At 50.3% G+C, this 21,515-nt stretch overlaps 2 protein-coding genes and 1 long non-coding RNA gene across 3 annotated transcripts in view; 2 read left to right on the forward strand and 1 right to left on the reverse strand.

Moving 5' to 3' along the window:
- Nucleotides 1-21,515, forward strand: part of CCDC25 (coiled-coil domain containing 25) — a 614,024-nt gene that overhangs the window by 440,507 nt on the left and 152,002 nt on the right. The window lies entirely within an intron of this gene.
- The window catches only part of LOC126961761 (lymphokine-activated killer T-cell-originated protein kinase), a 394,985-nt gene that overhangs the window by 82,330 nt on the left and 291,140 nt on the right, over nt 1-21,515 (forward strand). Inside the window, exons 5-7 of the mRNA XM_050802430.1 lie at nt 1,152-1,232; nt 3,730-3,828; nt 6,242-6,298. Of these exons, the coding sequence (XP_050658387.1) occupies nt 1,152-1,232; nt 3,730-3,828; nt 6,242-6,298 (237 nt within the window). The remainder of the gene's footprint in view (nt 1-1,151; nt 1,233-3,729; nt 3,829-6,241; nt 6,299-21,515) is intronic.
- Nucleotides 604-8,606, reverse strand: LOC126961823 (uncharacterized). The gene is made up of 4 exons (XR_007728432.1): nt 8,158-8,606; nt 6,433-6,601; nt 1,837-1,905; nt 604-724 (listed from the first exon to the last, which is right to left on the reverse strand). It is a non-coding gene; the product is annotated as an uncharacterized LOC126961823 (long non-coding RNA).

The raw sequence follows: 21,515 nt of genomic DNA on the forward strand, positions 1-21,515 counted from the left end.
GGGACTGGATCCAATCACATATGACAGAATCCCTGGCACGCAGGAGCCCCAGCCTGGAGGGCAGCCCCACTCAGGAAAGATTAGAAACCTCTCTTCCATCCAAGTGCAAAAGCCAGACATCTGAGCATGACTCCAGCCTCTTCCTCCCCAACTTTCACCAAAGTCAGTCTCTTCCACTTCCTAAGCAGCTCTTGTTCATGTCCCTGACAACCCTCTGATGGCCGTGCTCCTCATCCAGGGGTCTCACATCCCACCTGGCTGGACTGAAAGCTCTGCCTCAGCCTCCCTCGTGTTCCCACCCATTTGCCACACTGCAGCCTGAGTCATCTTCCTCATGTGCAAATCTGGTTGAGCTCTTCTCTCAGGCCCCTCTGTGGCCTCTGGTGCCCTCAGGAGAAGCTGAGTCCAACACTCAGGCCGGGTCTCTAAAAGCTCCACTTTCTCATCCCAGTGTGTCCCCCACCTCTTACCCCGCTGTGGCTTACATATCTCTGTCTTCACTTTCAACCTTTGTAGGGATTATTCCCTCTGCCTGGAATTATCCCTTTTTACTCTTAGTCAGCCCAGGCTGCCACAACAAAATACCATAGACTGAGCTGCTTAAACAACAGGCATTTATTTCTCACAGCTCTGGAGGCTGAAAGTCCAGGATCAGGGTGTGGCAGGGCCGGGTTCTGGTGAGGACTCTCCTCCTGGTGTGCAGACTGCTGCCTTCTTGCTGTGTCTATTTGAGAGAGAGAACTCCCTGGTGTCTTTTCTTATAAAACCATCATGTGGGCTTACCCCCGTGACTTCATCAAAACCTCATCACCTCCCAAAGACCCCACCTCCTAAAACTGTCATATTGGGGATTAGGGATTCAACATATGGTTTTGGGAGGGGACACACATATTCGGTCCATAGCACACTCTCCCAACCCTCTATTTACTTAGCTCACTCCTCTTTCTCTTTGAGATTTCACTTTGGATATTACTTCTTCCAGGAAGCCTTTCTCATGCCCCCTGAGACTGGGCTGAGGGTTCCCTGTGAGTTTCCAGAGCTAATGCTGTCCCTTCCTCTCCTCAGAGACGGCATTTTGTTTCCTCTCCAGATGACCTGGTCCTGTTCCAGAAGGCAACTCCCTAACCTCAGTGCTGTTTTTGCCTTTCCAGGGCCACCGGGACCCAAAGGTGATCAGGGGGATGAAGGAAAGGAAGGCAGGCCTGGCATCCCTGGATTGCCTGGGCTTCGAGGTAATGGGCATGCCCCTGGGAGGGATCTGGGAGAGACCCCCAATCCATCTCTACTACCTACTTTCTTGATGGTATAAATGCCAGGGCTGCCCAGGGGAGCACCCAGTCAACTCCGCCTCAAACGCTCTGTTCCAACAAGAGACTAAGAGGTTGCTGGTGTCACGATGGGATGCAGCACATACTTTTTCTTAGCAAGTGCCACAATCTGAAGGAAAAGGGTACAGTACAGGCCCGAAGCTCCCTGAAGCCCCTTCCCAGCCCAGGAGTCAGGGTCTGTGTGAGCAGAGCGTGCAGAAGGCGTTGGACATGTTTTGAGATTCAGACCAACCCTTCAAAGATGCTGTCCCATCAGTGTTTCCTGATCAGCATCCACCTGCCACCCTCCCGCCCCACCATGGCTCCTGCCGACCCTGCCCAGGTCTACGAATGGGTCATGAATGCCTATCCCTTCCCCTTTTGATCCCCCCCTCCCCATCCTGCTGCACACAGCAACAGCCCTGAAGAGCCAGTGGCTGGTGGGGAGGGTACTTTGGGCCTTCTAGAAAGACAAGGTGCTTCTTAGACTCACTGTCTCCAAAGCTCCTGTTGAGTTCCTCCATTGTACCTTGCCCTCCAGTCCGTCCATTCCTCAGCCTGTGCTGTGGGCAACATTTTGCTGGGAGACTGTGGTCTTCTGAGTGATGGAAGAAAAGGAAATAGAGAGAGGTTGGAGTATAAATAACCGGGAGAAATAATATAAATAACCGGGAGAAATAAATAACCGGGAGAAAGGTGCCCGGTTATTTATTTTAGGAATTATACCCCCAAACCTTCTGCTTCCTAAATCTCTAAGACGTTGCAAACACAGTAGAGGAGACAGTGCCTGGAGGAAGGAGAGATCCCAGCCCAGTCTCCACTCCTGGCCCTCCCCTCTCAGGGAACCTCCCTACAGTCAGCACTGAGGCTGCTCGGGGGCTCATGGGGCTCTGGAACTGCATTTTCTGCCCTAGGGAATCGTAAGATAGGGAGCCAGGGGCATAGCTTGTGCTAAATCAAGAATTCTGTGGCAGTGGAGCTGCTATTGGACTCTGGGAACAGATATGTTGTATTAGGAGGGAAGGGGAGGAAACCCAATCAGCTCTCTCTGAGAAACCCGTCTTCTTCCAGCCATTGGACCTTAGGACTAGAGGAATAATTCATTACTGGGAGACAGATTTCTCCAAGTCCCAGAAAACGCCCAAAGCAAACCAACTAACATTCCAAGCAGGAAAGAACAATTAGTCAGTTAATTAAGAGTGCTCTGCTTTGCAGAGATAACTGCGCCTTAGGCCAGGCCTCATGGGGGCCAGGGCTCTCACTCCGTCAAGCACTTGTTTATGCTGGCTCTGCATGGTGCTGTCACTGCAGGAGGTGGCCAAGGGGCCTCATGGCCAAGAGCCCTGGGGTTTGATCGGCAGCAGGCCATCCATTTACTGACTTCGCCTCCAATCCCTTTTGCTATACCTCCCTGTGTGTATGCAAGGGAAGGGATCTTTTTGTGTTTTTTCTTTTTTTTCCTTAAATAAAATGAGAAGCTATTTTTTCTTCCACCCACCCCCCCCCCTCCCTAAGTACCTGTAAGCCCTGTTGATCCAGCATGAAGTGATGCTGACTGACCATGAACTTTTATTTCAGCAAGAACAGGGCTCAGATCCTGCCTCCAACACTGCTGTGTGACCTTGGGCAGTTTACTTACTCTCTCTGAGCTCTGATTGGCTCGTTTGTAACACAGGCAGAATAATCCCTCCCAGTGTTGTGATGATTAAATGAGATACTTTATGAAAAGCATCCAGAGCAGGGCCTGGCACACAGAAAGCGCTCAAAAAAGTGTTTACTGATTCTAGACCGGGTGCGATGGCTCACACCTGTAATTCCAACACTTTGGGAGGCCAAGGCAGGCAGATCACTTGAGGTCAGGAGTTTGAGACCAGCCTGGCCAACATGGTGAAACCCTGTCTCTACTAAAAACACAAATATTAGCTGGGCATGCTGGCGTGCGCCTGTAATCCCAAGCTACTCAGGGGGGTGAGGTGGGAGGATTGCCTGAACCTGGGAGGCGAAGGTTGTAGTGAGCTGAGATGGTGCCACTGCACTCCAGCCTGGGTGACAGAGCGAGATTTTGTCTCAAAAAAAAAAAAAAAAAAAAAAAAAAAGTGTTGCTGATTCTAAATCTCCAGCATGCTGAAGGGCAAAGGAACACCCCCAAAGGGATAGGCACCCCTACCGTCACTCACAACAGCACTGGACCTTTCTAGCGGGAGGATCCCGAGCCTGACGGATACAGGGTGTGCGTGGGGTGGGTCCGTGTGGACCTGTTGGACTCTGCTGTGGCGGCATCTTTAGATTAACAGAAAAAAACCAGACACAAAGGCTAAGAGAGGATGTGTGGGGGAGGCTGAGCCTTGAACCTGACGATGACCTCTGAGGATCCTTCCTGTTCTGCATCTGAGGCTCTGCCATTTGTCTGTTTTCTCCCCAGGTCTGCCCGGGGAAAGAGGTACCCCAGGATTGCCCGGGCCCAAGGGCGATGATGGGAAGCTGGGGGCCACAGGACCAATGGGCATGCGTGGGTTTAAAGGTAATAACAATCTCAGTTTTCCCTGAGCCTCACCACCAGTCCCAGGTAGCACGTGCTCATTGGCATGGAGGACCAGGACTCTCATCTTCACTGTGCCACGGACCAGTGGGGCAACCTTGTGCAAGTCACTTCATTTTGTTAAAGCATTTAGTTTTTCTTCTAAAAACTAGAAACTCTCAGCCAGGCGTGGTGACTCATGCCTGTAGTCCCAGCATTTTGAGAGGACCAGGCAGGAGGATTGCTTGAGCCCAAGAGTTTGAGATCAGCCTGGGCAACACAGCAAGACTCCATCTCTAGAAAATATAAAATAATTAGCTGAGTGTAGTGGCACGTACCTGTAGTCCCAGCTACTTGGGAGGCTGAGTGGGAAGGATCTCTTGAGTCCAGGAGTTGGAGGCTGTAGTGAGCTATGACTGTGCCACCACCCTGGGTGACAGAGCAAGAGCTCATCTCTAAAACAAAATAAAACAAAACACACACACAAATCTAGAAATCCTCATGGTACTATATTTCACAGGTCTGTCAGGAGGAGTGAGCAAGCATGTATGTGTGCAAATGCTAAAGTCCTTGTAGAAATGCAAGGGAGTGTTATGATAGGTTGCAGCCCAGAGATGTAATCAAAGAAAGCCAGCAAGGTGACCCGCAGGGCAGACACCAGGGCTGCAGGCCCAGGACAGCCCTCCTCCCCCAGTCCTGCCAGACTCCTGAGCTTCTCTATACTCTTCTATTCCCCCAGGATTTACAACTTTAATTCAGTTCTCAGATTTACAGTGCCAAAAATGTTCTTTCTGATTTGCCCTTCTTCCTGTAGGCAGTCCCCTTGTTTATTTTTAGGGGAACCTACTTTTACATGTCTTTTCATGCTCGCTTCAAGATTGTCTAAACCTCCTAGCATCACTGCGGAAGATGAGGACATCTGATGCTCTTTCCCCAGGCTTTCTACTCCTCACTTGTTAAAATGAAAACTAAGAAAAAAGTACTACTAATCATTCCCACCCCGTGTCTAGGGTGATCTCTTGATCTTGGATCACTGATAAATTTTATTTTACTTTCTGGTCGGTGATGAAACAGGCTGAGGTTTTCCTTTCTTTTATGATCCCATTTTAAAAAGTTGATTTTAAAACAGATTGTAAAAGCAGCACATGCTTGTTGAAAATAAAATTAGAGACTGGGCAAGGTGACTCATGCCTGTAATCCCAGCGCTTTGGGAGGCTAAGGCAGGCGGATCACTTGAGACCAGGAGTTCAAGACCATCCTGGCCAATATGGCGAAACCCTGTCTCTACCAAAAATACAAAAATTAACTGGGCATGGCGGTGCACACCTGTGATCCCAGCTACTTGGGAAACTGAGGCAGGAGAATCACTTGAACCCGGGAAGTGGAGGTTGCAGTGAGCTCAGATTGCACCACTGTACTCCAGGCTGGGCCTGGGTAACAGAGTGAGACCTTGTCTCAAAAATAAATAAATTAAAAATTAAAAAAACAAAACAAATTAGACAACACAGAAGTTCATAAAGCAAAAAGTCTCCACCCCTCAGTTCCCCCAGCCCTTATTCTTTAGAATAACTACTGTCAATGCTTTGGAGCATACCCTGCCAGATAGTTTTCTGAGCACATTCCTATATATGTATATGGCTGCCTTTTTTTTTTTTTTTTTTTTTTTTTTTTTTTTTCCAAGCCTTAGATCATCCTGGGCATTCTCCCCTGGAATTTGCTGGCTTTCTTTTTTCACCAGACAGCATGCCCATGGGCTTTTGATTTGCAGATGTCTTTCTGGAGGTCCTTGGAATTGAAGTCCCTTGTCATTTTAATGTCCAGCGAGTGGTGCCAGGATTTTCTACTTCTTTGTAGAGGGAGATGCCAGCTGGCCAAAGAGGTCATATCCTCTTTTATCTATCTCCTTTAGCCATATCCTGGGAAGGAAATGCCACAGTTCCCTGGTATCTCACACTTAACGTTTTATGGTGTCTCCCACAAGAAAACCTGCTTGACATAGAACCCGCCTCTCCCCTTATTTAACTAAAGCCCCCTCTCCCTTGTTTTCCCCTGGGCTCATTAGAACAAACTTGGATGTGGACTTCTAAAACCCTGGGTGTTTAATAGGAGTATCTTTGACTTGTCTTCTTCCTGCAAAATTCCATGTGCTCTTTGAGGCTGTGCTGGTAGAGGCTGCTCTTTGGTTCTTTACGAAGGGGCGGGATTTTCTCACCCGTGCCTCGTCCTTCTCGGGGTACCCAGGGCAGATGGCAGAATTGGCTGCCCTCTTCTCCTGCCTGCTGGGCTCTCCAGTGGCTGCTGGCTCCCGCCTGAGGGTTTCTCTGGTCTCGAGTTCATCAGTCTCCTGCAGGTAACATTTTATTCACAATTAGGATTTGTTTCCATTTCTAATGCCAGTTTTCCTTCTCTGTTTTAGGTGAGCGAGGCCCAAAAGGAGAGAAAGGAGAGAAAGGAGACAGAGCCGGGGATGCCAGTAAGGACATGTTGTTGGGGTCCTGGGATACGGTGTTGGCACAGGGCTAGCTGTCTCCCGAGCAGCTCTATGAGTTTGGAGGTTCAGAGGCTGGAGCCATGGCTGGGGTTCAAGTGTTAAAGGAGGCTCCCTACCTTTTTTAGGGCTCTGTTGGTCTAGCAAGAGATGCTGATAGACCCCAGGGGCACTGGCCTCATTTCTCGAGGTGTCATAAACCTGGTGATTGTGTGCATGGATCTGGAGGCGTCCCCTGGCCGCTCACTAGCCCAGCTGGGTATAATCTCTGTGCCTCAGTGTTCTCATCTGTAAAATGGTGATAACAGGAGTCCTTACTTCATAAGGTCGTTGTGAGAATTGAATGAGTTAATCTGTGTACAGTGCTTATGATCGTGCTGGACACCTGACGAGGACTCAGTACCTGTTTGTGATTATTATTCTGTGTAATACACCCACTCAGACACGCTTCCCGAAATCATCGGAGGTGCTTGCACAAATTCAGCTATTGACCTTGTTAAAGGCCTCCCCTCCCTGGGTGTTACACAGGGAAAGGTGCAGAGACAAAGTGGCATCGCCTTTGTTTTCCCCGTTTGCCACTGATGGAGGAGTGACGCTGGAGAGCTCACGATCTGGCAGACCACCCGGTTCTTTCTGATGCAGTCCTTGCTAGAATGTTGACAAGGGAATCAGCTTATTTAGTTGTGCCACTCTTCTAGGGTTTACTTTTCCCCACAAAGTGCTACATGTAGAATCTTGGAGACTTGCCAGAGAAGAATGAGCAGTCTCCCAGCCAAGTTGAAAAAGGAGCAAAAGAAAAATCCCCAAACCCAGCATGTGGTGTAAGTTGGCTCTGTCCCATGCGAGGGCGCGAGCAGAGTATCACTGCCTCTGGCATCTGGGCTCCGGTCTTGGCTCTGGGAGGATGGGGCCTGGGGAAGAGTCTCTGTGTTCTAGCTTCCCCCCCGGAAACTCAGGGACTGGGGCCACTGCAGAGTCACAAGCTGGGCATAGAAAGGGGTCTCATGACACCCAAATAAATCAAGAAGACTGTCAGCCCCACGAAAGCCCCATCGAAATTCAACACAATACCACAACCCACAGCACCACAACCCACAGCACCACAACCCACAGCACCACTAATCATTAGCCATAGGCCTCCATAAATAGGAGAAGGTTTCGAAGAGAAACCTACAAACCCTACAACCAAAAGGACACTTAATAAAAATATAGCATGTGCCATTATTCCCACAAGGACTATAACCATGACTAATGACATGAAAAATTATTGTTATACTTCAACTGTAAGAACACTAATGGCCAAGACCCGCAAAACACACCCGCTAATAAAAATTATTAATTACTCATTCATTGATCTTCCCACACCATCTAACATTTTTATATGATGAAACTTTGGCTCACTTCTTGGTGCCTGCCTCATCCTCCAGATCATTGCAGGATTATTCCTGGCCATGCAGTACACATCAGACACTTCAACTGCCGTCTCTTCAGTTGCTCCTGTCAGCTGAGATGTAAACTACAGCTGAATGGTCTGTCATTTTCATGCTTCCTTGGCCTCGGTAGGTCCTTCAGATGAGATCAAGCACATTCAGGGTGGTATGGCGCAGCAGGCCCTTTCGTCGCAGCTGTGCAGGACCAGAAGGAGACCTCACTCCCAAAAAGAGGCCTCCCCAATGCCCCCGACACTTAAACTTGCCCCTGCTTCCTCTCTGCCCTCCCCTCCCTGAGGCATGATTCAGGATCAAATAGGAGCAAGGCAGGTGACAGCACCTTGTCCTCGAAAGTGATGGACTTGCCCGCAGTAAAGCGAGTGCCCAGGCTGATTCTGGACCTCCCACACTCACCCCACCTGAAGTGCTAAAGTCCATGAGGCCATCTGTGAGCTTCACAGTTCTTCTAGCATTCTCTAGAGTCCCTTTCAAGGGCTGCTTAACTGGGTGTGTCTGACTGAATGGGGCCATCTAGTAGACCCGATCTGATCCCTTTTGTCTAAAGGGCTGGGTCCTGAATATCATCTTCGGGGTGCTGTTTTTCCCTGCTCTGTTTGTTGACTGGTTTCTGACAGAATGCTGCCAAGGTAGCTGAGAAGGATCGTGGCATTTAGTTCTGAGAAATAAACAACTCCTGATGGGGGTGGGCAGGAAGGGAGGAACTGTGTGGAAAGATGGCCTTTGAGATCAGAAACGCTGCCCGCATGCCAGAGGGGCTCTTGTCAGGAATTCTCTGGCGGCTCTTCTTGCAGCAGACTTGAGAGAGCAGCGAGGAGGTGGAGCCAGCAGGGCGTTCCCGTGCTGTGGAGGATGTGTGGTCTCTATTCACCTTGCTCCTGTGGGCCAGGCTGGTGGGCTCTGCACTGGCATTGGGCCCTGAGGTCAGAGCACGGTGCGGGGAGGTGAGAGCCAGAGCCACAGGGGTGCAGGGCTCCCTGGCAATGGGTGGGGAGGTGTAGGGGGAGGGCACTCCATCCACTTGGCCCTGGAGCCTCTTGACTGCACAGCAAGAGGTGACATCAGCTCTGGACGGCCTCCCCTCAGGGACTGAGGCTTTCTTTCCTGCCTTGAAGAGCTACACCCTCGCTGCCGCCCAGCACTCAGACAGAACCCAGAGCCTAAGCTTGCACGAAGTGCTGAGCTTTTCTTCCCTGCTCTCTGACAAGACCCCCAACCCCAGTGGTCTCCAGGGACAGTGAAACTGGGAGGCGAAGGGGCTGAGCAGAGACAGCTCCGTGGACAGGAAGCTCTACACAACATGCAGAGGACCCTGGGAGACCCAGAGGATTCGTAGAACAAAGACACTGGCAGGCCAGCCTCCATGTTCCATTTTCAGAGGCCTGTAGGGAAGGACGGACTTCCTAACGTCCTTAGGCCGGGGCCGAGGCTGAACACAATCCCCAGTCCCTGACTTCCCGACCCTGGGATGGGAGCTACGGCCCCTGGTCTTGGGCAGTAGGGCCGGGCTCCTTAAACCCCCAAGTAATCCCCTCTTTCACTGGTAGCTCCAGATGCAGATTTAAGGAACCTGGGGCTGAAGGGGAACAGTCGTCGCGATTGGGGGCTGAGCTCTGTGCCTGTCCCATTGCGGGGTGTCTTCCCACAGCCTGCGCCTGCCAGCTTGCTCTGACCACACCAACATCAAGCTGTATTCAGCCTCCTGCTTATGTTTCCAGGGAATTCCAGTCCCAGAGGCATTAACCATATCCCTGAGACCTTGACTCTGGGGGGGAGAGTCAAGGCTCAGCTTTCAGAAAAGTGTGGAAATTCTGACGGACATGGTGCCCGTGTCTGAGGGTTTCTTAGTCATTCCCTGCACCCTGGGAAGCCCCACTGTAGGATCTACGGGGTGGGAAAAAGGCGTTTGCAGCACCAGAGAGCTACCCTCCCCCACAAGCCAGCATCCTGCGGGAAGAGCCACTAACCAGGGTGGCCTCTGGTAACCCCCAGGCCTTTAAACCCTCCCAAACACCTCCAAAGCCCATGCCATTAGCAGCAAAGACCTGAAGTTCCAGCAGATGGGGATGGACAGGGCAAAAGGGACTGGTGAGAAAACACGACAGACACCCCTCACTTGGAACGTGGAAGTTGGGGGTTTTCCCTGGGAGACGGCATGACACAGAAGGCTTCTCAGGACCCATCTGAGTCCACATTAAAATATTTTTCAGAACAAAAATCTTGCCATTGTTTACCCATGTTTTGATCTGAAGTCATAGGATTTTAGGGTTGGATGGGTTTCAGACCCATTCCTCTCTCTCGCCCAACCCCACCCCACCAGTTTTCAGAACAGAGACCAGCAACAGAGAGATGGGAGGGATCCCCAAAGTCACCCAGCCTAGGTCATGGCCAAATTGGGTCTAGAATCCAGATGTCCTGATTTCTGCTTGATGAGAGATAAAGGTTTTTTTCAGTCAAGGACGATATCAGTCATTCCGTGACATGTTTGGCTTTTGCGAGTTTGGCCAGGAAAAAAAAAAAAGAAAGAAATGCTACGTATACACATCTCAAGAGAGAAATACATTTGTTTTACCCGAGTAGATGGTCCATTTGCAGGAAAAATAAATAGTATTTTCGCAACTAAGGGGTGGGTGAAGAATTCAGTCTTTTTAAGTCCCACAGCATGAATTTAAAGCAGGATATAAGTTCGGATTGTTTAAAAAACCTTTCTCAGTTTGGTTTCACATGGAAACAAAATATGCAGATGACACCAGGGTGAATTCTAAACCAGAGTTTGTTGATGGTTATCATTCATGGCTTAGAGCACTCGAAAAATGTTTAACACTTTGTGCGTGTTGTCAGTATTCAGGGAAGTGAGTTTGGAGAAGAGGGGAGCAGTGGGCACCCCAGCATGCAGTGTAAACTCAAAATAAATGATCGGAGGAGGAAGTTTCTGAACAGTTTTCACCAGAGCTGCTGAGATGTTTCTGTTCCTGTTTTACAATCAAAGAGGAAGAGTCCTCTGGAGTCCTTGGAGTCCCTTCTCCCATCCCTGTGCCTAGAGTTTGCTGTACCAGGTGCCCAGGGGAATCTGTTTAGGACAAGGGAGCACCAAAAGTTCGCCTTATCTCAGGCATGGAGAGGCACAGTGACTGCACCTTGTTTTTCATTTTTGGGGTTTTTTTTTTTTAGATGGAGTCTCGGTTTGTCACCCAGGCTGGAATGCAGTGGCATGATCTCGGCTCACTGCAACCTCCGCCTCCTGCGTTCAAGCGACCCTCCTACCTCAGCCTCCAGAGTAGCTGGGATTACAGGCACATGCCACCACGCCTGGCTAATTTTTGTATTTTTAGTAGAAATGGGTTTTTACCATGTTGGCCAGGCTGGTCTTAAACTCCTGACTGCAGGCGATCCGCCTGCCTCGGCCTCTCAAAGTACTGGGATTACAGGCATGAGCCACCGTGCCCAGCTGACCCAAGTCTTAAAGAGTAAGTTCCTGTCCACCAAGTGGATGTGGAAGTTGAAGGTGTCCCAGGTAAAGAGAACCATGCTTGAAACAGCATAGCATTGTCTGATCCTCCCGAATAGTACAGCATGGCAAGGGTTTGGGATGTAAGAGACAAAAAAATAAGGCTGGAAAGGAACGTGGGGATAACCAAGGGCCTCGCAGTGGTCAGGAGTTTAGGCTTGAGCTTCTGGGCACTAGCAAGCCATCCACAGGATTGTAATGGCAGAGCCTCGGCTGTCCCTGATGGCCCTTTGCACGGGACCAATCCCTGGTGCGTGGTAGACAGACCCTTCCTCCCTGGAAAGGCCACATTCCAAATCCAAGTTTCTCTTCTGCTCCTGCTCCTTCTCATCTGTGCTTCCACTTTGAGCAAATCCTGTTTTTCAGAAACATTTCTTGAGGAGATGCGACCCCAACTGTATGCAGTTCTGTAGGAGCAGCGCTGGTGTGGAGCAACGAAAAGGAAGATTCATTTCCCCTGCTCACTCCCAAGCGGTTGACCCCAACTGTGCAGGCGTTTTGCACACTGACCAATGCCCCAACCCCAGCTGGGTGTCCCGCCATTCAATTCCATTCTGACATAGTCTACCTGGAGTTAGCGAAGACCCCCACAGGGTAAGGGCTCAGTCCCACAGGCTGCCCCTGACTTCAGATGAAATCTCACATCCAAGCTTCCAGAAGTTCTAAGCAATCGACTGGAAGTCGGAGATTCCCTTTAGACCCCCTCCTTTGGTTTGATTATTTGCTAGAACCCAACTCACAGAACTCAGGAAAAGTTAGGTTCATCAGTTTATTATAAAGGACACAATTCAGGAACAGAGGGATGGGAGAGATGCAGAGGGCAAGGTATGGGGATGGGGCGCAGAGCTTCCCTGCCCTCCCTGGGCATGCCGCCCTCCAGGTACCTCGATGTGTTCCCACCGCACCTCTCTGAACCCTGTCCTTTTGGGTTTTATGGGGGTTTCATTACATAAGCATGACTGATTAAATCACTGGCCATTGTTACTTGAATTCAATCTTCAGCCCCTCTCCACTTCCAAGTAGGGCTGAATGGGCCAACCTTCTAGTCACGTGGTTGATTTCCCTGGCAACCAGCACCCCTATCCTTCGATCCCACCCAAACTCAGGTATGGTTGGAAGGGGTTTATTATGAATTTTAAAAAGATGCTCCAGAGCTATTTCAGGAGTAGGGACAAAAAGCAGATTGTCACAAGAGACGCTTATGTCACTCTTATCACTTAAGAAGTTACAAGAGTTCTAGGAGCTCTGGCTGGGAGCTGGAGATGAAGACCAAATACTTCTTATTATATCAGTGTCACAGTAGCAAACCTTAAATCCAAGTCCTTTTTTCACCTCACTGGCTATGTGGCCCTGAGGCTAGTCGCTTAGCCTCTCCAGCCACAATTTCCTCTTTTTTCCCCTGTTCTGTGCAGAGGATGAGATCTGGCCTTCCAGGCATTCTGGTTTGCCAAGATCCCATCTTAAGCCTTCCAAAAACACATCAAGTGACTCTTCCTGAAAGCTCCCAGTGACCCCTTCCATGGGAGCTTCTGCCCTGCTGTGTGCAGAAAACAGTTCAATTCTGATTCATCCATGCTGTGAGTGATTTGATGACTTCACATACATTCAAGAGGACCTGGAAAAATTAAAGGCTTGGCCCCTTTAAGAAGTCAGGTGGTAAAATAAGGATGTGCAGAGGTGCCTGCGAGTCAGGGACAGCTGAGCTTGTTGCATTAGGTTCATCTCTTTAAAAGGTATTTTCAGCATCCCTGGCCAGAGAGAGAGAGAGGAGAGCTGGGCCCGTGCCCTGGCAGGGAAAAAATGCTTAGGCAAGGAGAAATGAAATCCCCCTCCTGGGAATCCTAAGAGGTCATTAACAGGGCCACTAATATTTGTACTCTGGATATATGCTAACCGAAGGCAGGAACCAGGGCCAAAGCCTGGGAAGAACTGCTAGTTGGAAGAAAATAAACAAGGCAGTGTGGAGTTTATGTTCAGATTTAGCAGGCAGGTGAGTGCATGAGACTTGGGAGGCTTGGCTGCTGTGACACCTTATCTAGTGGGGGCATTTCACGCATAAGTTGAGGTGGCCAGTCTGACTGCTGCCTAATCCCTATCCTTTGTATGTGCGTTGCCTGCTCTGTCTCCACTTCTCTGCTTACACAGGCAGCCGAGCCTGTGGTGCTGCCCTTCCCTCCCCACTAGGGACTGGCATCCCCAATCCCCTGGCAGACATGCAGTGGTTTTGGGGATTTGCCCTGCAAGAAAACTGTCTTAGTAATACCAACATCAGACGAAGGTGAACACGGAATCATCTACGAAAACCAGTGAAAGAAATGACGCTGAGATCTTTGATGTGGGTTTTGAACAAAGAACAGTTTTTATGTTGAGATGCACATGAAAACCAAGAGTGGTTTGACTGTTTATTTAGAAAACATTTCAAACAAACTTAGGAATTGTCCTTAATCTCCATGACCCCGAGCTCCCGTTATGCTGGGAGTGAAGGCAGCTGCAGGCTCTGCGGATTGAGTCCGGGAGGTCCCCGGGAGCCTTTGATGTCACTGGATCAACTCTCATTGCCACCACATGAACTTCAGCCCTAGGTACCCTCTGTCCTTTGACATGGAAGCCACCCTTGGAGGGTGCTTGGGACCAGCTATCTAGTTGGACTTACTTCCCCTGGGGCAGGATTTCAGCCTCTTCTTTTTTCTTTTTTTTTTTTTGAGACCGAGTCTCACTCTGTCACCCAAGCTGGAGTGCAGTGGTGCGAACTCAGTTCACTGCAACCTCCTACTCCCAGGTTCAAGCGATTCTCCTGCCTCAGCTTCCTGAGTAGCTGGGATTACAGGTGCACACTACCATGCCCGGCTAATTTTTGTACTTTTAGTAGAGACAGGGTTTCACCATGTTGGTCAGGCTGGTCTCAAACTCCTGACCTCATGATCCACCTGCCTCAGCCTCTGAAAGTGCTGGCATTACCGGCGTGAGCCACTGTGCCCGATCTCAGCCTCTTTTCTTTAGGGAGACGTTTATTGAATTCAGATGGAAGAAAGAGACAGGCGAAGCCATAGTAAACCTCCCTGGGAGGTCTTGGGGCCATGGTGGCAGGAGGGGTATACGGCTGGCTTTCTCGCTGACTCAGAGGCTTGAAAAGTCACTTGCCATGGTGCCTGGGTCCCCCACGATGACCTTCAGGGGTTGTATTGAGTTCAACCCTATTGAGAGGCGACTACCCAGTCACTGAGCTCCTGCATGTTTCAGAATAACTCTAGGATATGTCGTCATCCCATCTAACTGAGGAGGGAACCATGCTGAGAGGTTACATTCCTCGCCCAAGGTCCTAGAGTTAGAGAGGGGTAAACCTGGTTCTCAAGGCAGTCCCAACCTTTGAGGATTTACAGTGCAGAGGTGGAGAATCATCCCAGTAAGGGGACTCAGACCTAGAACCTAGAGGAGGAGGAGAACCGGGATAGGAACTAGGGCAGGGAGGGGATGGCAGAACCCTCCCAGGAAGGTCCACTAGCCCTGGGCACGTGAACCTGAGCCTTCAAGAAGGGTGAAGCACCTCCCCACAGGGTGTGCAGCTAGGAGGGCTGCAGGCCTGATGAAACAGGCGCAGAGCATCACTGTTTTCTGCTGGCTCTCCAGCATTTCTTTCTGGTTTTAAATGCTTGTTGACTCTGACCTCTCACTGCCCTGTGAGAGGTTCAGGAGCTTCAGAAAGAATAGGACTCACTTGTCCACCCACGCCACCCAGGAAATTCCTACAAATCCAGCTCTAAGCAGAGCTTCTGGGCCTTAACGGCATCCTCCCACTGTGATGGGGTGAGCTCCCGGTTCAGGACTGGGCAGGAAAAGTTCTTCATTTATTATTTGATCAGACACACTTTTTATTGAGCACCGGGTAGCCAGGAATAGCAAAATCAGAGCAAACTCCCAGTTTCCAGAGAATATGAAGCACAGCTGGGGAGACAAGGAGGGGAGGCCACGGTTTTTAAAAGTCCAGTGCCATCCTCAGGGCAGTGACAACGCGGGAGATAGTTCTGGGGCTCCTTCTACCCAAAGTCCCAAGTACTCCGTGTGACCCCTAAGTGGAGACACAGCACTCTGGAAACCCAGGTGTGGTCTTGGCGTGACCGCCTTGTCCTGTGGCCTGGAGAGAGTCACTCACTCCCCTTCTCTGAGTCTCAGCTTTCTCACCTGTAAAATGGGGCTAACACCACCTACCTTAGGGGAGGATGGCGAAGACCCCATGAGACCTGCTAATAAAAGTGCTTTGAAGAGTCGTAAAGGAACATATTAAGAGCGGATTCCCATTAGGAAATGGCATTGTATAAAGCACACCCACAGGCCAGACCACGTTTTGAAAGCGATGTCCTCCAGGAGAGCCTGATCAGAAAGTCCTTTTGCTTTTGGGATGGCCCCCGTCCTTCCCATATGGATCACATTTCCTGCCGAGCAGTGTCACCTCAGCCTCAGCAGAGCCCCTGTGCCGCAGGCCGGCTGGGGGCACGCGGAGTTCTTTCTTTACAAGAGAATGAAAGTTCAACTTCCTTAATGGGCAGATGGTCCGAATTATCCCTAGGGCTCTACTCTGCAGCTGCAGAAAATCAGAGCCTATTTTCCCAGCCCCATGTGTTTATTTCTATTCTCCACGACCTCCTTTCTTTCCTCTTGTTTTGCTCTGGCAGGGGGACTGGAAGGCAGGAAAAACAAACATAAAGGAGCTGCAATCTTCCAGGCTTAGGGTGGGCTTTCCCTCTGCTTTTCTGTAGAGGCACAGTTCCCTGGACTTTAGGTCCCTTCTGGTGCACAGCCAAGCAGGTTCTGGGATTGTTAGTGACCAGCTCCTTTCTTAGAGCCCCTCAAATGCTGTGAGTCCCATTCATCCATTCATTGCCCCGCTCATTCATTCCACACCATCTGTTGAGCACTGGAATGTGCCAGGCTCTCTGTTTGCTGCAGGGATGTGATTTGGAACCACAAGGATGTAGAACGGTGGCTGCCTTCACGCACCTTCCCATGGGGAGTGCAGAGAGACACGGAAGAGGGAATCACAGTGCGGGATTTCTCATTAGTGGGGAGCACATACTGAGGCCACAATCAGGGAAGCCTTCCCGGAGGAGGTGATGTCTCTCTGCCTTACAAGACCCCACAACTAGGGAGTTGTGTAGCCGGGGCTTGATCCCAGATCCATGCTCTCCCACAGAGCTACTCAGCCTTGGCTGTGCACCAAAATCACCTACGAATTGTTCAAAACTGGCCCCTCACACTGGTGGGTTTCAGAGCTTCCCAGGTGCTTCCTAGATACAGTCAAGACTAGAGCTACTGCTTTCAGTCTAAGACTCATTCCCTTAAGCCTGAGAATAGTGGATCCGGCAGACCCCATAGGGCTGTTGTGAGATGGATGAAAAGCACTTTATGTTTGGAGAGGGCTGTTATTAAATATTTGTCTTAAGTATTCAGCCTGAGAGTCGCCTCTGTGGATTGAAAATAACAAGCCTTTGCCCTTCTCTCTGACGCTGCCGTGTGGCAGCTGTGTGACCCTGAGCAAATTTTTACTTGACCTTTCTGAGCCTGTTTTCTCTTCTGTTAAATGAGCTGCAATAACTAACTCGTGGAGCTGCTGTGAAGAAGAAATGAGCAAATGCACGTACGAAGAACTTTGCGCAGTGCCCAGCCTGTGCACGGTGGGACCTCAGTAGACAATCATTCTCTCCTCTGTTCATGCCCGACTTGAACTCCGTCCTGGGTAGTACCCAGAACTTGGCTGTGTTGTCGCTGGGTTTGGAGATGGCTCTGAGCCAGGTGTGGCCAAGCCCTGCTGGCAGTAGATAGCTCTGAGGTTACCCCAGCCCTGGAAGCCAGTTCTGAGAGATGGCAGCCACTGGCCATTACATAGTCCTCCTAAACCTGCTGGGGGCGGAGGAATGAAACTGCTTGCTCAGTTGCACTGAAAGAAGGAAAAGGCTATTCCCCATCTCATACCCCAGTGATAGCCATGAATCCCCAAGCACACAGTGTAAAATAAGGTGGGAATAATCGGATGCAAAACCCTGGGATGTCCAGAGATGCCATGGCGAGTAAGTGAAACGAGATCCTGGCTTTAAAATCCTGTAATGCATTCCCCAGAGATGCTGTCGGGTTCCCTTCCATTCCCAGAAGCAGGATGAGCAGCTGTCTGGCGTGCTACAGAGAGGAGAGGATCTGTGTGTTTGAAGTAGAAGGGAGGGGTTCAAGGCCAGTGTCCAAGGCCCCTTCCAGCTCCGGGGTTCAGGGGCATCTGGGGTGAGACCCAGCCTGCTTTGCCTGGGACCCTGCTTGTCTGACATATACATTTACAAAGCAAAGAGAGCAAAGAAATGTTTGTTTTGAGAGGAGAATCCCCGCATAGTAGATTCCTAAGGTCTGCACTAGGAGCTCAAGCGTGGTCGCAGCCCTAGCGTTGCACTCCTGGGCCATTCCAGAGCTGCCTTGCTTAACGAATAACATCCAGTTTGCATCAATGTACAGAAAGTTGCTGACAGCAGGAGCTGGTCTTCTGCCTCACGGATGGCCTGGTCCTGCCTCCTCTAATATGCTAAGAAGCCAGAAACCGAGCCCTGGGGAGAACAGAGGAAGTTAGGAGGAGACTCATTCAATTCAGGGGATGAGCCTTTTTGTTCCTGCTTCCTACGGGTGCAAAAAGTCTTTCAAGGATACATCCCATGGGTGTCTAAGCCATCCCAAGCATGGGGACCCTCGGAGCTGACCCACATGCTCCTGGGAGGACTGCCAGCTGGCCAGGGGTGGGAGCTCACACTAGGTGCCAAGTCCTTGACATGCCCTGTTGCTCCCAGCCGCCACCGTGATGCCCATTTTTAGGAGGTGAGGTGTGGAGAGGTCACTTCTGGCCCATGGTGGAGCCAGATTCCAAGCCTGCTCCTGAGTCCAGCCTGCCTCTTCCCACCCTCCTGAGTTGTCTCCCCACAGGAATCACCATGACAGTGTTTGACGCTGTGCAAATTCCTAATTTCCCCAGGACCCACAGCGGCAAGCGGCTGATCAGTTCTCAGATGGGTGCGTGGGATTCGCAGGTGCCCTCCTCAAGCTTTTCCATTCCCAAGGACCAGAGACTCATCTGGGTCACTTCAAGTAATGAGGATATGCAAGGAGATTTGGGATGACCAGGACCCATAGTTCAGGTGGGCCTTGTGGATCCTGGCCTGAGAAGGTCACTCGGAATCCAAGGCCGTTCTGGGGGCCACTGCCCTTCGGCTCAGCTTTTCACTGGGAGGCCTCTTCTCCAACACGGCTTACTGATTCCACCATCCCCGCCTCGCGGTCTCTCTGTGTCTGCTCGGCTCTCTCCGTATTCCCCAGTTGGGCCTCCTGGGAGAGGTGGCCCTGCTAATCTTCATCAGAGAGGCTTGGACAGAACTTCTGAGTCGGGCCAATGATTTATGGTCTTTCCCACGTGGAAGGCAATGCCCACAGGCCGTGAGCATGGCACACACCCGACCAGCCTGTCGAGAGCCACGCTCTAACCACATCTGATGTCTAAGACGGACAAAGCTGGACCCTAGTTACAGCGATAAGAACAGGTTGTCATCAGTGATAACTATTGCAGCAGGGAAGAGTCCAGCGTGAACTGAATGCAACCTTGATGTGTACAGAGGTGACGGGTATTTTAAGGGAAAAGGAGGGATTAGGGAGAGGGAAGAGTGAGGACTCAGTAGAGTCAGGGAAGTGAAAATTTACAAAAAGCAGAAAGGAGCTAGTTCACGTAAAACCCATCTGAGTTTGATAGCTGGGGCTTATCACAGTGAGGCTTCTGCACTCCCGCAGTGGCCGGAGGACAGGGGCCCCGTCTTCAGGTGTTGGCTGGAACATACAGGAAACTCTTGGTAGTCTTGCATTTTCTCAGGCAGGCACTTTAAGGGGGGCCAGATCATCCTAGGGGTGGAATCTTGAGCTGTTAGAAACTATATTAGTGGGCTGGGCGTGGTGGCTCACGCCTGTAATCCCAGCACTTTGGGAGGCTGAGGCGGGCAGATCATGAGGTCAAGAGATCGAGACCAACCTGGCCAACATGGTGAGACCCTGTCTCTACTAAAAATACAAAAAGTAGCCAGGCATGGTGGTGCGCACCCGTAGTCCCAGCTACTCAGGAGGCTGGGGCAGGAGAATCACTTGAACTCTGGACATGAACGTTGCAGTGAGGCGAGATTGTGCCACTGCGCTCCAGTCTGGATGACAGAGCAAGAGTCCTCCATCTAAAAAAAAAAAAAAAACAAAAACCTATAGTAGTGTCTGTTCACATGTATATAGACATGTCTCGTGTCTTTATAGAGGGGAGATTGAGGTTCAGGAGAGCCTGGCTACAGAGCCTTTGTCACTGATCCGCTCAACAACCCTGAGAGGCCCATGTGACAGTGAGGAAATGAGGAAGAGCGTGTCCTGATGCCTCTCAGACTTTCAAGAGCACTCGTAGCATGCCTGGACTGGCCCTGCCCATCCCGTCTCTACCCTGGGCTCCCCTCACCCACCATGCTGCCTGCTTCAGACCCACACCTGCTGGCACAGCCTGGAACTTCCTCGGGGCATTTCGCATCCAAAGAAGAGACAGGGTGAAATACCTCTGCGTCCCCAAGGATAGATTGATACACGTTTAGAGATCAATTAGCAAGGCGGCGATCTAGAATGATCTACAGAAGGGCAGCACAAATCAATGCAATCCAGGGTCAGGCCCCAAGTCACCGTGTGCACAGCGAGCTGTGGCCTCTGTGCTGGGGCAGCACTTTTCCCACCCCTCCCACCCTGAGCAGGTGGGATCTGTGGGTGAGAACAGCACCCATTCTGAACACGGAAGCACCGGAGGTTAAGACTGGAACCAGGGAGGTACGGGGATCCGGAGGCATTCAGAAGGGGATTCCAATCGTGCTTGCTCATAAAGTCATGCACGCATCTACCCGTTGCCCTCCACGCCATCTATTCAGCACTCAGGGCCCTCAGCCAGCCACGTGTCATGTTAAGTGTTAAGGGGCCATGGACAAACAAGACATGGTCTCTATTTCCAAGGGAAAATAGTATATGTGCTTGTAACCTTCACAGATGGAGAGCGGTGTCACCTGGTTCTAGAAGTGCCAGCCCGCTCCACCCTGGGCCCTGCTGGTTTAACCTCAAACTGTCTTCTCTCGGTATTATGGTTTGTTACTGAAAGTAGTCAGCATCGGAAAGAGAAGTGGTCCCAAAAGAGAAGGATCTGGCATCTCAGTAATGGCTGGTGACTTCTCTCTCAACCTCAGTTTCCTCAATTCTAACTGAGGGTTTTGGCCTAGGGAGCCCCTGAGTTCTCTGCCAGCTTTGACATTCTGTGGCCTTTCTGATCTCTTTTAAACTGTGAGTTCATTTGAGTGAGTCCAGGGCAAAGACAACACTTATTTCTCCTTGCATCCTTAGCGCCTAGCAGAATCCTGGAATGTGCTGGTAATTCTGTACCTGTAACTGGATGGATAAAGAAATGTGCAATTGAAAAAATAAACATAGACATTGATAAAATATGCATAAAGAATTAATACAGATAACGCATTTTTGGTGCCGCAAATCTGGGCACAGGAAGTAGAATCACCCTGGACTTCAGTGAATAGTATCACTTTCCTCAAAAGCTAAGGTTGGTTTATCCTACCCTGCCTGCAATCGTTGGCATGTTCATTTTCAAATGCAAACTCAGCCATGACTGTGCTTCACAAAGGCAACCCTGCCTTCTGGGTTCTCCCATAAGACTCAGGAGAAACCAAGCTGTTTCTATGAATTCTAGTTAGAAGCATTGCAGTTCCAGGGTTAAAGTAATTGTTTTCTTCACATAACTGCTCCATCAAAAGGCATCTTGCATCAAAGTCGTGATGCAAATTGATGGATCATGCCCAGGGATTTTCTGAAAAAACAATTCTGGGAAAGAAAGGAGGGTATAGACGGAGAATTGGCCTGAGGATTAAGTCTCAAGTTCAGGCCCCGGCTCTTCTGCTAGCTGTGGGATGACTTGGGTAAGGCACTTCACCTCTCTGGGCCTCTGCTCCCACGTGTGTCATGCGAAGAGTGTGGACGACGTCATCTTCAAATCTCTACCAGCTGGCAAATGCTATGCTTCACCATCATTTGTGATTATTGGAAAAGCCCAAAGATGGTGTCACAATTACCTAAAAATCGCCCCAAGCACTAAGTAATGGGACATCTGTTGCTGACAACTAAGCTAATGGAAGTTGTTCCTAGTGATATCCTGAGAAAA

The sequence above is a fragment of the Macaca thibetana genome, chromosome 8 (assembly GCF_024542745.1).
Source record: "Macaca thibetana thibetana isolate TM-01 chromosome 8, ASM2454274v1, whole genome shotgun sequence".
NCBI lineage: Eukaryota > Metazoa > Chordata > Mammalia > Primates > Cercopithecidae > Macaca > Macaca thibetana.